The sequence below is a fragment of the Anneissia japonica genome, unplaced genomic scaffold (assembly GCF_011630105.1).
Source record: "Anneissia japonica isolate Jap-2015-1 unplaced genomic scaffold, ASM1163010v1 scaffold1770_len632688_cov154, whole genome shotgun sequence".
Classification (NCBI taxonomy): Eukaryota; Metazoa; Echinodermata; class Crinoidea; order Comatulida; family Comatulidae; genus Anneissia; species Anneissia japonica.
The window spans coordinates 370,957-385,977 of record NW_022692996.1 but is presented as its reverse complement, the minus strand read 5'-3'; the positions used below and the strand labels follow the sequence as shown (position 1 = coordinate 385,977).

Sequence of the window (15,021 nt, the reverse complement as noted above, 5' to 3'; positions counted from 1 at the left end):
TATATATATACCCCACACCCCCTCCTTCCGCATTGCTTTTCATTACAGTAAAAATTAACTCACTTTTTGTTTTTCAACACAATTGTTTATTTTCAATATTTCTATTTTACAGGTTCTGTAATTGACCATATTTCTATATACTTTGCCTTGTATTCAACATTTTTAATAATATTATGAAAAGGTGGATCGAACAGAGCCACGTATCCGTGTGCACAATATCTTCAATTGCTGGAGACTGCACCTCCGATGTTTGAGATGAACCTATCAACAGGAAACTCCTTAGTATGTCGCTGTGATCGAAACATCCATGCAAGAGCTCATTTTAAATGTTCAAATGAATATTATTATTACTTTGTCACATGATTATTATTCTCTCACAATATATCTTAAATCAGCGGTTCTCAAACTTTATGGCACTTTCGTGGACGTTAAAAACATTTATTCATAATGGGTCGTTAGTTGGTAAACAAAATTGAAGTATGTTTATATAGAACTTAGAATGCTCTCTGTTTAGGTGAGACTTGTTTACACCTTGTTTAGCGGACCCGCTGACTGCAAATATTAATGATTTCGAATATAAATACAATTTTATTTTTGGCCAATTAAGCGCATCCGTCACAACGAAAAAGTGGAAATTTCAGGGAAAAAAATAAAAAGATTTTCTTTATATTTATTATGCCTTACATTGCCTTGAAACCTCCAAAGATATGTATATTTCTTCCTAATTATATGAATTTGAAGCATTTAACCATCCTATTTTACATTCACTAATAACATTTTATTTTTATTTTCTCCTCCGTTTGGATGTTTTTGGCAAAACTATTTGCTATATATGAAAACAAAATTTTATTTATATTTTTTTCCGCCCTCCACCGATGATTTTTAAATAAATAAGGATGTGAAACAAGGCATAAAAAAAAGTACCTTACTACTGCAAATTATAGCATGATGAAAAATTCAATACAAAAAAAACCCTAGTCACTCGACCCTCTAATCTCCTCTAATGTATTTGGGGACCCAATTTAGGGGCGCATCCCATAGTTTGAAAACAGCTGCCTTAAAATTATAAATGAGCACACGCTGCATCGCCTGCCAAATCCACCTCCATTCTGTGTGAGCGTTTGATGAAGTGACGCAGTATTCCCATTGTTGGTTGTGGTCCGAGGGGATCATATATTGAGACAGCGACGTTACTTTGACATCGGTGGGTGAGACCACTTGAATGCAACCTTCTCCTGCATCACTGCTTTATGTTGTTGTTATGCGCCTGGAGGTTATTAACATTAGGCGCTATATAAATATTGATTATTATTATTATTATTATTATCATTGAAAAGGATCCAACATGCATGCACATACAAACACAACTCAACAAGTTGCTCCATCGCATCGACCGACGACAGGGGCGGATTTAGGGGGGGGCCGGCCCGGCCCCGGCCCCCCCTTTTGGGAGGTAAAAAAAGAAAAAAGAAAGAAAAAAAGAAAGAAAAAGAAAAAAAATGATAGCCCAGAACGCCTCAAATGTTATTTTCGGGCGTCTAAAACACAAAAATTTCGCGGGGGCATGCCCCCGGACCCCCTAGGACATTGTTGTCTCGATCGGCCTAAATTTCGGCCCCCTTTCGGTCCCCCCTTTTGGACATCTCTGGATCCGCCCCTGGACGACCAGGACAGTGTGTGCTCAGGAGGAAAGTTTATCCCTGATGAACTACAAACATATACGGATAGATCCTGGATTTCAAACACAGGAGGCAAAGCTAGAGTAAATATGCCCTACCCACACCCTCCATATGGATCCAGCACTGAGTGTTCTTATTCTTCTTAAACTTACAACCACTCTTATAACCAGCTCACCAAGGCATTCTCTTGTGCACCATCATGCCAAAAACATGGTTAATAATAAACAAGATTAACAAAGTTTACAATCGTTACAAGTCTATTATTAGTCAATTAATATTTTGTTTTCAAATTACTTCTTCTCTTTCTTCTTCTTCTTCATATTTAATGCTCTCATCAGAAAATTGAAAGATGTGATCAGCGTAGAGATCCTCGGGAAGAGGGTTATCTAAATCTGGAGAGAATGTTGGGAACGGAGGTGCAGATGTTAAAAGAGTGAGGTCCGAATCTTTGATCTTCAAGAAATCATACATAAATCCAGGTAAACTTCCAATGATATATAGAAGATTATGCTTGGTATTGATGCGTAGAATCTGTTTGGTAAAAGAATATCAAGATCAATTTCTTTCCACTGTATATTATTTATTGTTTTTTGTTGCAAATATTTAAAAAATTGAGCACATTTACAAGGTTAGAATCCACCAGAGTGAACCTAATCAATATATCAGAAATGATGGAAGTTGAAACAGAACTTTTACATTTATAATAATATGCTTTAATAATATGTAGTTTATACTGCACCAAATCCAACTTTCAATAAGCTATTTTGTAGTTTCAACTGCACATATCTATGTCAAAGGTCAAATGATATAAACAAACAAATCACATGGTTTGTGCCAATGTTGATCTGAATTTTATAGTTTTAATTATTAGTAGTTATTAATTAGATAGCAGTCTAGTAGATAGTTGTTTCTTTTTGTAAAGTGCATTGAGGCTTTTTGCGGAATGCGCTATAGAAGTATGGAATTATTATTATTATTATTAGTCTTCACGGATATCTTGTACTATACCTCACCTGTAAGTTGTACTTCCACCTCCATCTATCTCCCATCATCCCAGGCATTTTCTTACCAGGCCACACCCGGCCTGGTGACTAAAAAATAACAGCAGAACAAGTGAAATTTAAACTTATTGGCAAACCTTACAATGTTGAAAAGAGAAAACATGGATAGGGTGCCCACCAATAACTTGCCTCATACCTAATTTAAAGTCCAAACCTTACTACTGCTTTCATGCTTCCATATTAAGCAATTAGTATAGTTGCATATCATACACTAGCGGGAATTATTATACGAAGGTTAGATTAATGCTTGAACAAAATTCCTGTAAGATATCTTGTAAGATATTCATTGTGGGCATGTAATGAATATTGTTCTAATGACGGTTCACCTAAAATACTGTTTTCAAGACATCACATGTCAAAGAATTTACATCAACCATGTAAATTAGCACATACGAATTGACAATCTGATTGTCAAAGCTTTTTGCAAACCTGCTCATGCCCCAACACAAAAGTTTGACGACCCACATTTGGGTCGCATGGTTTTACAGTATAGGAACCAAAAATGTACCGTAATGTGAGTAAATAACATTTACAATTGTAAAGTCATTCTCATGAAATAATAATAATGTGAAGCACTTGGAGGCCTTGTTGGCATTAAGCACTATGCAAGTTTACCTTTATTATTATTATTATTAAATATGGTTTACTTTAAATATGTATATTAAAAGCTGAGTAATAATGAGTGTTAGACCATAGCATTCTAGATTCAACTCACTCCTCCTCCACCGACCCCACCAATTCTCCTGTGGGTTTTAGTCGCTCCGTGAGAGGCAGGTTGCCCACTGAAACCCCACCGTTTCATCACGCCTTGGAAACCCTTTGCTCTCCTTCAATTCACAAAAAAAAAAAATTGAGTGGATTAAAAATAGTATCATGTTAACACATTTAAGTTTTATTCAATGAATGACTCACAGTTTTTATGAAGATGTTTTTTTTAATTATTTTTCAATTTATAAAACATCAATCAATAAATGTATGATTGATATGATTATACGGTTACAGCTAAAGAACATGTTGTATTTCCCATTCTAAAATTGATTGGGCTGAATGTATTAAATTTGATCGTATGATCTTTCACTTTTGCTGTTATTGTTCAACAGTCATTTGACATGCGCTGCTATTGCATGAATACTTACGTTTTACCACATATATCAACTTTCATCCCGGGTTTGAAATGAGCTGCAAATAATGGCGTCCCTGTACAGATAAAATAGAACTTACTGTCAAAGAAACGATTGCTATTATGTGGTTAATGCAGTAGTTTCAGTCTCTATATTCCCATTTTGTAAATTCAAGGCCAGGGTCGGATTAAGTTTTGATTTACATTTCGCATGTCGAGTTGTCGTCGTAAAATGTAAATCAAACCAGATTTTGGAACAGAATTTGGAGAGCTTGTTTGATCAAGTCAGACCTACGTTTTGAATTTTGAATTACATTTTAAAGAAATTAGAACTAGGGCCTACATTTGGGAAAAGTTGAACTACATTTTGAAAAATTAGAAAACTTTGTTTTAGGAAACTAGACCTAAATTTTGAGAAATTAGATCTATGTTTTGATAATTTAGACATTAAATTTTGCAATTACATTTTGATTTTAACATAGACTTTTGCTGCATATGGCACCCCATAATCCATGGGCCATGAAACTTCCACTATTTTCATTTGACAATACAGCTATACTTTTGTATTAAATTTGTTGATACACATTGTGTTTATGAAATCGAATGTTAGGACCTCTAAATTCTTAAATGGCAGTGATGACCAGGAGGCTTCTCCCCTGCACACCCCCATACCACAACAAACTTGGTGCAAAGGGCCCCTCTCTATCCTTCCTAGGAAGCAACATCTTCCCCCCCCCCCTCCCCCACCTCTGGTGTTAAACCACTGTGAACAACTTTACAAATGATACTGCATACCTGGCTGAAGCTTTGAATTTTCTGAGACTGTGAAGGTCGCCAAAAAGTCCTTCACAGGAATACCTGTTCCCTTGAACAAATCCAGGTAAGTTCTGTCTCTCTAAAAATAAAACAAAGATACAGATGGCAATAATTAAGTATAATGAAATAAAATAGTGAGTAAGATAATACTATACGTGGAGACTGGTTTTAGATATTAGATATTCAACTACTCCCTGCCACCAGCCCCAACTCTCACAATGATGCACTTTCAGCATAGCAAAATATAGTATGAAATTATAGTTCTGAGAATGCTATAGAAGATAGAGGCCAAAGAAGTCATTATTTCCTGACAAAATGCCTGAACTCTGTAGGGCTGAAGGCAATTTTTTAAGGAAATAACTGCCTTGTTATCTCATAACCATATGCCTTTTTAGGACTTGCCTAGGTCAGTGGTCTAGGCTACAGTATATTCATGTTAACCAGCGCTGTTGAGAGAGATTTGTTAGGTCTGCTGTGTGTATTCAGAGCCTGGCTAGCAACAAAATATTCATTGCGATGTAAAACCCCAGCCTTCACTGAGCTTTTTGCACAAAAGACACAAAATATCTGAGGCACAATATCAAATTAGTGAATAATCAAGGATAGGAGAATTACCTGCAAATGAAAGTGATGATGTCACAACTGACTTGTAATTGATAATATTCCCAATATAATTATTTTTATTGATTAAAATTTGTGTGAAAAGAAAAAATGATGTCTATTTATGCATGTTTGTGGTGCACATGCATGCATCTTGTAGGATTTTGGCCCAAAGAAGACAGTTAAGGTAAGGTATGTGGATATTTGTATGTATCTATGAACAAGACTGCAAAATCAAACATCCATCAATAAATATAAAATATGATAGTAAACAAAACATAAAAACAACAAGAATGTGGAAATAAATTTATCCAATTTTTGTAAAAATATTGGGAGAATTTTGCTTTGAAGTTTAAACTAATGACTTTGAAGATTGATTAAAAAAATTCTCAAAAAAAATATATACAAACTACATGACTTACAGAGTCTGGTGGTATGTTTTTGGCGCCCACTATAATTGCTCCATAGTTTGCTCGTCTATGACTATACTTGTACTCTGCTGGACTTTCATATTTCAAAACTTCATTTTCTAAGATCTGGAAAACAAATTAACAATTTAACATGAATGATTCAAATTTAATTTTTTTTTTTTAAATTCAACTTATTGACGCTACAAAAGCCAAGGCATATTATCCGCATAAATTACAACAGTACACATAAAACGGATACTTTTACTTATATATACTATACATCCATGTACTACCTGGACCACAGTTGCTGCAACTTGCTCGCCATCTTTTGTCCACTGCCTAACCATTCCAAGTTTCATTCCAACCAAACCTGTGCGTTTGGATTTTGGTGTCCAGACACCTTTTTCCCACGGGGGTTCTTTCAATGGACTCGTGTCGAATTTGTGTTTTTTGAGATTCCACTCTTTCAAGAATTCTTCATTTTCTTCTGTGACATCATTTTCATATATTGTAGTGTCGAGACGTCTCGTTGCTAAATAATAATCAGGTCTATTAAAATAAAAGAAAATGGAATAAATGAATATACTATAAATTAGAGTGGAATTGAATGGCCCTGTAGTTAAGATGCTTAGCATCCAATCCCAGGGTCATCAGTTCAATTCCTGTTACGGTAAGAGGATTTTATTTTACGAGTAATTTTAGATATCAATAAAGAAAAGAAAGGTAAGACTTTGAATCTTAGCCCAAGTCTCCCCAAGTCAGGTTTTATATTGTATGATTGTATTCAATTTTTTAAAATAAATCATTATACAAAAATAAATAAATAAATAAAAACCTCCATTCCCTAAAAAAAAAAGCCTTATAATAGAGCATCTTGTACCATGCTTGTACATGCTTTTCTTGTGAAGGGATTTGCCATGTAGGAAAGTGATTTTTTGCTGTTATAGTTTGCCTTAAGACTTAAGAGTTCTCAAAGGGCCGAGTTGACTCAAATTCCTCACAAAAGCCATATGAGTACATAGATACCACCAACCAGCAAGTAGTTTACTTTAATTATAACCCCTACACCTTAAAAATAACAATAAATTTACATCAGAAGTTAGCTATTTTTTACTCTTAATGACAGCAATCATTAAATATTACATCACAATTTTTAGCTACTTTTACTCTTAAGTCTTATATCTAAATCTAGAATTGGACAGTCAGTAGTTCCGTTAAGCCCCTCTCCCACTAGGGGCTTTTTCAGCATACGAGTTACAAGAGAATGCCGAGTTGCTAACTTGGCAAAAACTCGTAGGATGATTCGGAAAGCTTGGAGATGATTCGGAAAGCTTGGAGAGGACTCTTACCTACTCGTAGCAGCTCTGAACTCGTGGCTCTAATTTTGAACATGTTCAAAATTATCGCCACCAGTAGATAACTCGTAGTAAACTCGAAGAACTCGTAGGTAGCTCGTAGATACTCGGGGTACTCCTACCTAGCTCGTACACTACTCTGGATACTCGTCGGCGGTTTTGTCATCTACGGGTTTGATGCGAGCACCCAAAAACGAGTACGAGTAAGTACGAGCACACCGTGTTGGCTAGTACCTAACTCGTATCTAATTCAGTACAAACTTGTTACACTCTTAATAATCTCGTAGTTAACTCGGTGCTCTGCTTGGCATAATTCGTACATAACTCGAAAGCAACTCCATAAAGTCGTACCTCACTGGTCGTAGCTAACACGTAATAAGCTCGTATAGGTCCTTTCCAAAGATCACGCATTTTAACTCGTAGAAATCGTACGACTCTTAGGTGAAATAAACCTAGGTGGGAGAGGGGCTTTAGTAGTACGTATCAGTAGCCTAGGTCCATTTCGGTTACCACCGATCAGACAGCCAGTTTGTGGCTTGCACGGCCGTCACGTCTACACACACATAGACCCTGCTGAAGGCTGCTGTATGTAGTACTAGGCCTAGCCTAGAGTAGGCTAAGCCTAGCCTAAGCCTCTAAACTAAGCCGAGCAGATTGTATTAACTTTAATATAAGCAATCTAGCATTACGATAGTTTTTTTACTTTCTATACTTACGAATTTTTAGCATCTTTTGATGCACATTGTATTCGCAAAATGTAATTCGGTAAACATTTCAGAAAACTATAGCTCCGTGATGATAACAGCATGACCGACACGGAGGCAGCCATTTTGTAGTGACCACCAAAACCTTTGTATTCAGATCTCTGATTGGTCAAACCTGAAGGTTACTCAAACTTTACAACAATGATATGCGGTGTTATATAGGCCATGGATAGAGAACACGTTCGCAGACATAAACAACGTTTTTATGCCGTGTGTGGTGCTAGCTGGCCTAGGATCAGCCGGGGAACAGTGAATTGTTCCCTGGATCAGCTAGCAGGGCTTAGGCCTAGGTCCTATCTTTAAGTTTATCGAAAGCTAAGAGCTTTATTTGGTTATTATGGATACTTCAAAGATAACAAGACTCGAAGAAGAGCAAATTAAAGCTTTTCAAGATACACTTTCAAAATTACAACAATGGTAAGAACTGCTTTGTGTTCTGTTTCAATCATGATGAGACTGTAGGCTAGGTCTAGCCTAGGCCTAGGACTAAGAAGAGCGAGCGCCTACAGTCTCATTGCCCAGATGACCAAGGGCATCTAGTAGGGGCTAGGTTTAGGTATGATGTCATGGGCCGCTTCAGTTGTTTGACTGTCGTCTAAGTATGTTTTTATAATCTTTGTTGTGTTTTAATATTATTTGTTTTAACCTTGGTTGGAAAGCAAATTTCCGATAGTTTGTATTTGACAAGAAATTGAACTCAGGCCTAGTTAAAGCCCCATTCCCGGGAAAATTTCACTAAAAATGTATTTTATTAGAAAAAATGCATATGCATACTCTAATTATAATAAACAATGTAAAAATATTGGCATAAATTTTAGTTTACGCAAGGAATAAAAAAAAAAAAGAAATACAGACAATTTCTCATATAGGAGATTACAATTTTCTCGACGAATTCTTCGTAACTAGGCAAATTCATCCGCATTTAATTTTTTTGTGTGGAACACAAAAAAAAATCAAATTTCATTCTTATTTTACATTTTTTTTCATGTTTAGGAATGTCTAAATTCAGTTAAACTAGCATTTTCGAATTATATTTATACATCTTTATAACATGTATAAAAATCAGTTTTTTCTTAACAACCGAAATTTTTCTGGGAACAAAAAACAAAGGATCACATCACTCTGAAGTGGCTATTCATAAGGTTAGCACATGTCAGTGAAGAATACACAGTTGTCATGGCTAAATATATGTTGATAATCAATAAATTATTTTGCTTATGCCTATTTTCTAGGGAAACGTTCAAAAAAGATTATGAAATATTAGAAGATCGCTTAAAGACCTTACCGGACAAAGTAACGCATCAAGTGATGGTAAGCACAATTTAATATAATATATAAAATTACTTTGTGACAAGGCTATTTACAGACATGGAATTTAGGTAAAACTACTTTATTTGTATAAATTTCACATTTTTATAAACAAATTTCTTCATTTTTTCCAGCATATTTTAATCGATGTAAAATTTATTTTCTTTACTCGTTTTATGTACACATACATTTGCTTTTAATTTATTCAGTATATTTATGAATTTTAAATATTATTATAAAATAAATAATAATATAAAATATAAATATAAAATAAATTTATTTTCTTTACTCGTTTTATGTATACATACATTTGCTTTTAATTTATTCAGTATATTTATGAATTTTAAATATACAGTATACTTTCATTTTAAAATCAGCATTTAAAGGGTTATTCAGTATGAAGACAGAACAATTGTAATACTGTACATATAACAAAATATCTGATACAATTAAGTTATAGTGTACATTCGTGAGATCTAACAGTCTTGAATTGGAGCATCTTAAAATCAAAGCATGTACAGATACCGTACCTACGATTTGATTCATCAGTACTTGTGTACCAGATCTACTATTTTTATTCCATTTCAGATCATCATGATGTGGATTATCATATAGATTCAGATAAACTTTATTTCATCCTTTTCTTAGGAAATTACATGGTCAAAAAGATGTTTCTCATTCTCAAAGACATGATACAAATGTATTTTTATTTTTAAATAAAAGTTAAATTTTAATTTCATTAATTGTTGCTATTTAATTATTTATGTTTTTGGGTTGTAGGTGCCGTTCGGGCCTATGGCCTTTATGCCTGGACAGTTGGTACACACCAACGAGATAAATGTGCTCCTTGGGGATGACTGGTTTGTGGAGCGATCTGCAAAGCAGGCGTGCGGCATAGTACAGAGGAGGATTAATCGTAAGTACTATCCTTGCTGATGATGTCACTGTAGATTTGTGGTGCACAACCTGGAGTCGCTGCGGACCCCTATATTTGGGGGTCCACCAAGTCGAAAGGCTTCACTACACTTTTGGGTCTGCAACGCCTTCAGACCAATTTTTCATCATTCCATTATTTTTCTCGTCTTACTACAGTATGATAAACATCTTACTGCTAAGAACCTTATCAATTAGGAAATATTTCTGTTGGAATATCGATTATGAGTAACCTTCAATTAATCAATTTTATATAAAATTTAGATAATATGATAATGATTTGCTGTAAATGAACTCTGATAAAAATGTGATTCATGACATGTAGATGTTCAAGGTATGATAAAAGATCTGCAAAAGCAAAAGGAACTACTGGAGGCTAGACTTGGCTTCACTGCTGACTTCAAGGCAGAATCATCTCAGGGGGAAGGGGTCGTAGACATCAGGGAGGAATATGATGCAGAGAAGGAAGCAAAATGGAGAGGTATGTCAGTAGCCTAAAACGAGAAAGTTGTGCTGCATTAATTTCTGAATGTAGGAGAATGCTGTTATGAGCCCAAAGCATCGGCATTATGATGTAGGATATCTAGTTCCTTTCTACTCCGCCTTTTAATAAACTCATTAGTATATTTCAGCCAGGTTCTTGGTCAGTTGAATGAATCAAGAACCATCCTCTCTGGGAATTAAACCTGGGTTTTTGACATGACAGGCAAGTGTCCTAATCGCATATACAAGAAAACAACTCTTCTATATTATTGTTATTGTGGTGGCCTTGCAATCTGTTCTGTTCTAAGGGTAGCTGGGCAAGACTAGCTGACATGCTTCTAGATTTATACAGTCAGACTTCAGATGTGTTGTCCTATGGCTATTGTCTTTAATTAATGAAGCTGATTAAATGCAATCACAAATATGTACAAATGATCAGATAATAAAGAGCAAATCAAATATTTGGCCTACAATTAAATATATAACTTATAACTTAAACGAAGATACGCAGTGTATCCACCCTATCCACCAATACGTATCCATCAGAGTTCATCCACCGTATCCACCATAGTGTATCCACAGATACGTATCCACTGTATCCACTGACACGGGCTAAGACACGGGTCTAGGAGTTGTCACTCAGGCGTGCACTTAATGCACCGCTACAGGGCTAGAAATTCCATGCAGGATAACAAAATATTCTTCAGCTGCTAGTGGGCCTACCACAAGGCTCCACTTATCACAGGATCAACTGTATTTTTGCGTAGGCCTACCACACAAGGCTCTACTAAGGAGGATCTGTATTCTTGTAGGCCTACCACACAAGGCTGTACTGAGCAGGCAGAGTCTATATATCACTCCCTAAAATATCTCACAGCTCTTTAGGCTAGTGAGAACCCTAAAAATGTATTCGACTGATTATAATTTTTTTTTATATTGCCACTTAGATGAAAGACAGAAGAAGAGAAAAGCAGCAACTATGAGCCAGGCAACCCCTAGAAATATTAATGTTGATCATAAACCATCAACTGCAAAAAATGAAACTCCTGTCGAAGGTTAGTATAATGAAAATCATTGCCATACTGTAGTGTCAATTGAGGGGTATGTAGTGGTTTGGGGTAACCTCCCCATTCCTTGTGGAGTAGGGGGGCAAAGCTCTGATTAGGATCAGGGGCTAAGGAGAATTTTCAAATTAAATGCAAGTATGTGTTCATATCCTTGAACATGCATTTTTTAAACACTGTGGGCTAGTTCATATGTATGATTTAGGCGATAAAGATTACTGCTAATCCAATTAAATACATGCCCCAAATCTGGATTTGCTAAAAAGACCTCCAAAAATCCAACACGCCAAACATAGTGATGAAACCGCACCTGCAAACATCAATCGCGCAATAAATCTTCTTCAGCGTGTCCAATCTGTGTTAATTTACGCGATAACTTTGACAAGTATGAAGGCCTAGAAAATCTACGCCTCGGGCTACTTAGGAAATACGCGTAGGATTATCGCTAAAGAAAAATCAAGCATGAACGCCGCCCTCTTCTGCCCAGCTCAATATTTCTTCTCTTTGCTTCACTGGACAAAGGTTCCTATAAAATCAAAACAAAGTCATGGATTTTATCACAAATTGAATCCATAAATCTGTAGACAATTTTTGAAATAAGTTTTAAAACTCTGCTATTATGTTTACAGCAAAACCTAGTGGCAGTGTAAAGAAGGAACAGAAGAAAGGTGATGGTGAAGAGAAAACAGCAAAACAGAAGAGAATGGAAGAAATGGAAGCAGCCTTGTTTGCAAGACTTGATGCTTTGGAAAAACAAGAAGAAGAATTTGATGAACTAGCAATGTTAGTAAAGATCCTGTCCAGATTATCCAATTTTCTTTGACAATAACTGTTTTATGCCCATATATAGGCATGATGTGCCTATATATGGCCATGATGTGATGTCATCATGGCCATATTTAGGCGTGTCAAATGTTTTTTTTCAATAAAATTTGATAGTCTGGACAGAGGCTTTATTAAACCATCGATTAAAAGATTTTGAAATCTCTTTTGGCTTATTACTTTTTTGTAAAATTTTTATCAAAATGATGTATATTAACAATAAATAATGTTTTTAAAATAACTCCATCGCAATTTAAATCTAGGTTGTCGGATTTTGATGAAAATGAGGATTATGATGAGGATGACGACGATTCCGATGATGAAGATGATACACCTGTGGGTGATACCAAAAAGAAACGCGTTCAATGGAAAGATAGCAGTCAAGGTGAAGAGAGGCAAGATTTAACCAAAATTACATTCCAACACAGTAAACTAACTACAACAGAGGTAAGAAAAACATTGAACTTCAGTGGCATATGTAGGAGTCCTGATGGGGGGGGGGGGGGGGGGGCCCCCAACGGTGGAGTTGGGTTTGCTTGATGATTAAGTGAGAGGGGGGCACTAGGTTGAAAAGTAACATGATTTCTAACTACTGTACTGAACTTCAGTGTGATTTATTTGCTTTAAACATTTTCAATGGTGGTGGAGTGGGGTAGGGGGGGGCGACTCTGGGAGTGAGCTTCCATTTACATTTCTAGATACGCCAATATTGAACTTAGGCTGGGGTTGGATGGTGCACTGTCTAATGCCATACAAAATTCATCCTTGATTATATCTACCACAGTGCATGCTAGAAAATATAGATCTGTTAGGACAATATTGTACTTTCTTCTTTTTTTTTTAAGCTAGCAATTAATGAACTTTGTTTTCTTATAGGCTCATCAAAGTTCAGAAACAGATGCAGAAAAGCCTGGTCAAGGAGTCATCCAGTCACCTCGTGATCTGTACAATCTGGTCCAGACCTCAAAAGATGGAGAGAAATCATCATCTGCAGTTAGGTCTATATTGAAGAAGCAGAGTAGCTATGGTGAACTTGTATATTCAGTATATATACAGAGTAACACTAATGTAGACCATGATTTTTTTTGTACCTGCTTTCTGTTATTGCTTTCCATTCCATTGCACTCGGTGTTTCTCTTTTCCCAATCATAATTCTTTAAATAAAAAAAAATTTAATTATCCCAAAGTTTCTGTGCCCATTTAACATGGCTCCCTTCTAAAATTTTATTCTGTTCTCTTCCAGGTATTTACTGGCTCTGTAGTTGAACGAATACCTGTGCCGTCAACCGAGTCATCAAAAGTGCTGCCAAAATCTTCATTACTAGAACCATCAAATCAACCCCCAGCGACTAAAAGAGTTTCAAAATTCAAAGCAGCTCGTCAAGCAAAGCGATAGCAGCAGCTAAAAGTATTACCTTCCTTAGTTCTCAACCTTTCTCAAATTGGGGTTCATTCTATAAATCTCTCAAAGTGTAACCACCTCAGCCTCACCATGTTTGGGGCTGAGGTGAAGATTTGGAAATGACACCGCCAGATCAGTGGCGTAATGATGAGACACAGGGCCTGGGGCGTGAAAGGGAATTTACATGGTATAAAAGAAGTATTGTCATGTGAGTTTTCCATGACGTTCTTGAGTTAAAAACCAGCAATTACATTGTTTTAATTTGTTAGTTTTAGGCGTCATCTACTAGACTGTAATGCCATAGCTCTGTTAGGAGTGCTGTGCAACAGTAGTTGAAGGGGCCCCTCTGTCAAATGGGGGATGCAAGATCCCATAGGTTTTATGCCACTGCTGTAGGTGCTCAGAAATGGCACTCTAATACATAACTATGCCTTTTTTTTGTTTTGTTTTTAATATTCATTTGACATTAAGGAGTTTTAATTAACAAAAATATTTTAACTCCACACCCACTAAAGACAAACATAAACCCTTTTTATGGGATACAGTATACAATACTGTATAGTTTTTTTGTTGTTACTGGAATACATTTTCTGTCTACTCTAATAAAAAACCTTAAATAACATAAAATGCCAGTGTTGTGTTTCTTGTTCTTATAATTTGAATCAATACAAGAAATAATTAATATTTCATGACTTTAAAATACTTCCATCAGCTTCACAAGAGCATCAGACATGCATATATTCTCAGATGAGAAACCAACTCATAAGGTACTATTGGGAAATATCTGAAAATGAACTATTTTGGATGGATGGATGGATGGATGGATGGATGGATTTATTCGGTGTAAACACCAAGGATAACCCACGAAAGTCTGAAGAAGACTTATTTCCAGTGGAGTCCTTCTGGTGGTGATTGGGCACTACACTGGGAGACAATCTTCTGTTCTTTTCCAAATAGTGTACTGCGTAATTTAACTTGCACACAGGCCATAATGCACACAAGAGCAACGGCTTAAACTTTTTATCCGAAAGACGTTGCGCTATCATAACTTGCATTTCAGCCCTTTAACTGAAACACAATGAGAGCAACGATGGGAATTAAACCAGGGACCTAGAGATCTCCAGTTTAGCAGACTGAGCTAAGCTGCTCTTGGCCGATTGTGTCAGTGAATCGGACAATTCACACAATTTGAAACTTTTATGGA

General features: G+C 36.0%; 2 protein-coding genes across 2 annotated transcripts; one reads left to right on the top strand and one right to left on the bottom strand.

The window, feature by feature from the left end:
- Nucleotides 1-1,666: 1,666 nt before the first annotated feature.
- Nucleotides 1,667-8,009, bottom strand: LOC117100589 (39S ribosomal protein L3, mitochondrial-like). The gene is made up of 8 exons (XM_033240367.1): nt 7,758-8,009; nt 5,980-6,235; nt 5,699-5,812; nt 4,656-4,755; nt 3,877-3,937; nt 3,456-3,567; nt 2,693-2,770; nt 1,667-2,210 (listed from the first exon to the last, which is right to left on the bottom strand). The coding sequence occupies exons 1-8, from the start codon at nt 7,868-7,870 to the stop codon at nt 1,965-1,967; spliced, it is 1,080 nt and encodes a 359-aa protein (XP_033096258.1). The 5' UTR covers nt 7,871-8,009; the 3' UTR covers nt 1,667-1,964.
- Nucleotides 7,994-14,445, top strand: LOC117100575 (unconventional prefoldin RPB5 interactor 1-like). The gene is made up of 9 exons (XM_033240349.1): nt 7,994-8,222; nt 9,038-9,116; nt 9,894-10,029; nt 10,372-10,527; nt 11,477-11,584; nt 12,223-12,376; nt 12,679-12,862; nt 13,292-13,450; nt 13,659-14,445. Exons 1-9 carry the CDS (start codon nt 8,143-8,145, stop codon nt 13,809-13,811), a joined length of 1,209 nt encoding a protein of 402 aa, XP_033096240.1. The 5' UTR covers nt 7,994-8,142; the 3' UTR covers nt 13,812-14,445.
- The last annotated feature ends 576 nt before the right edge of the window (nt 14,446-15,021 follow it).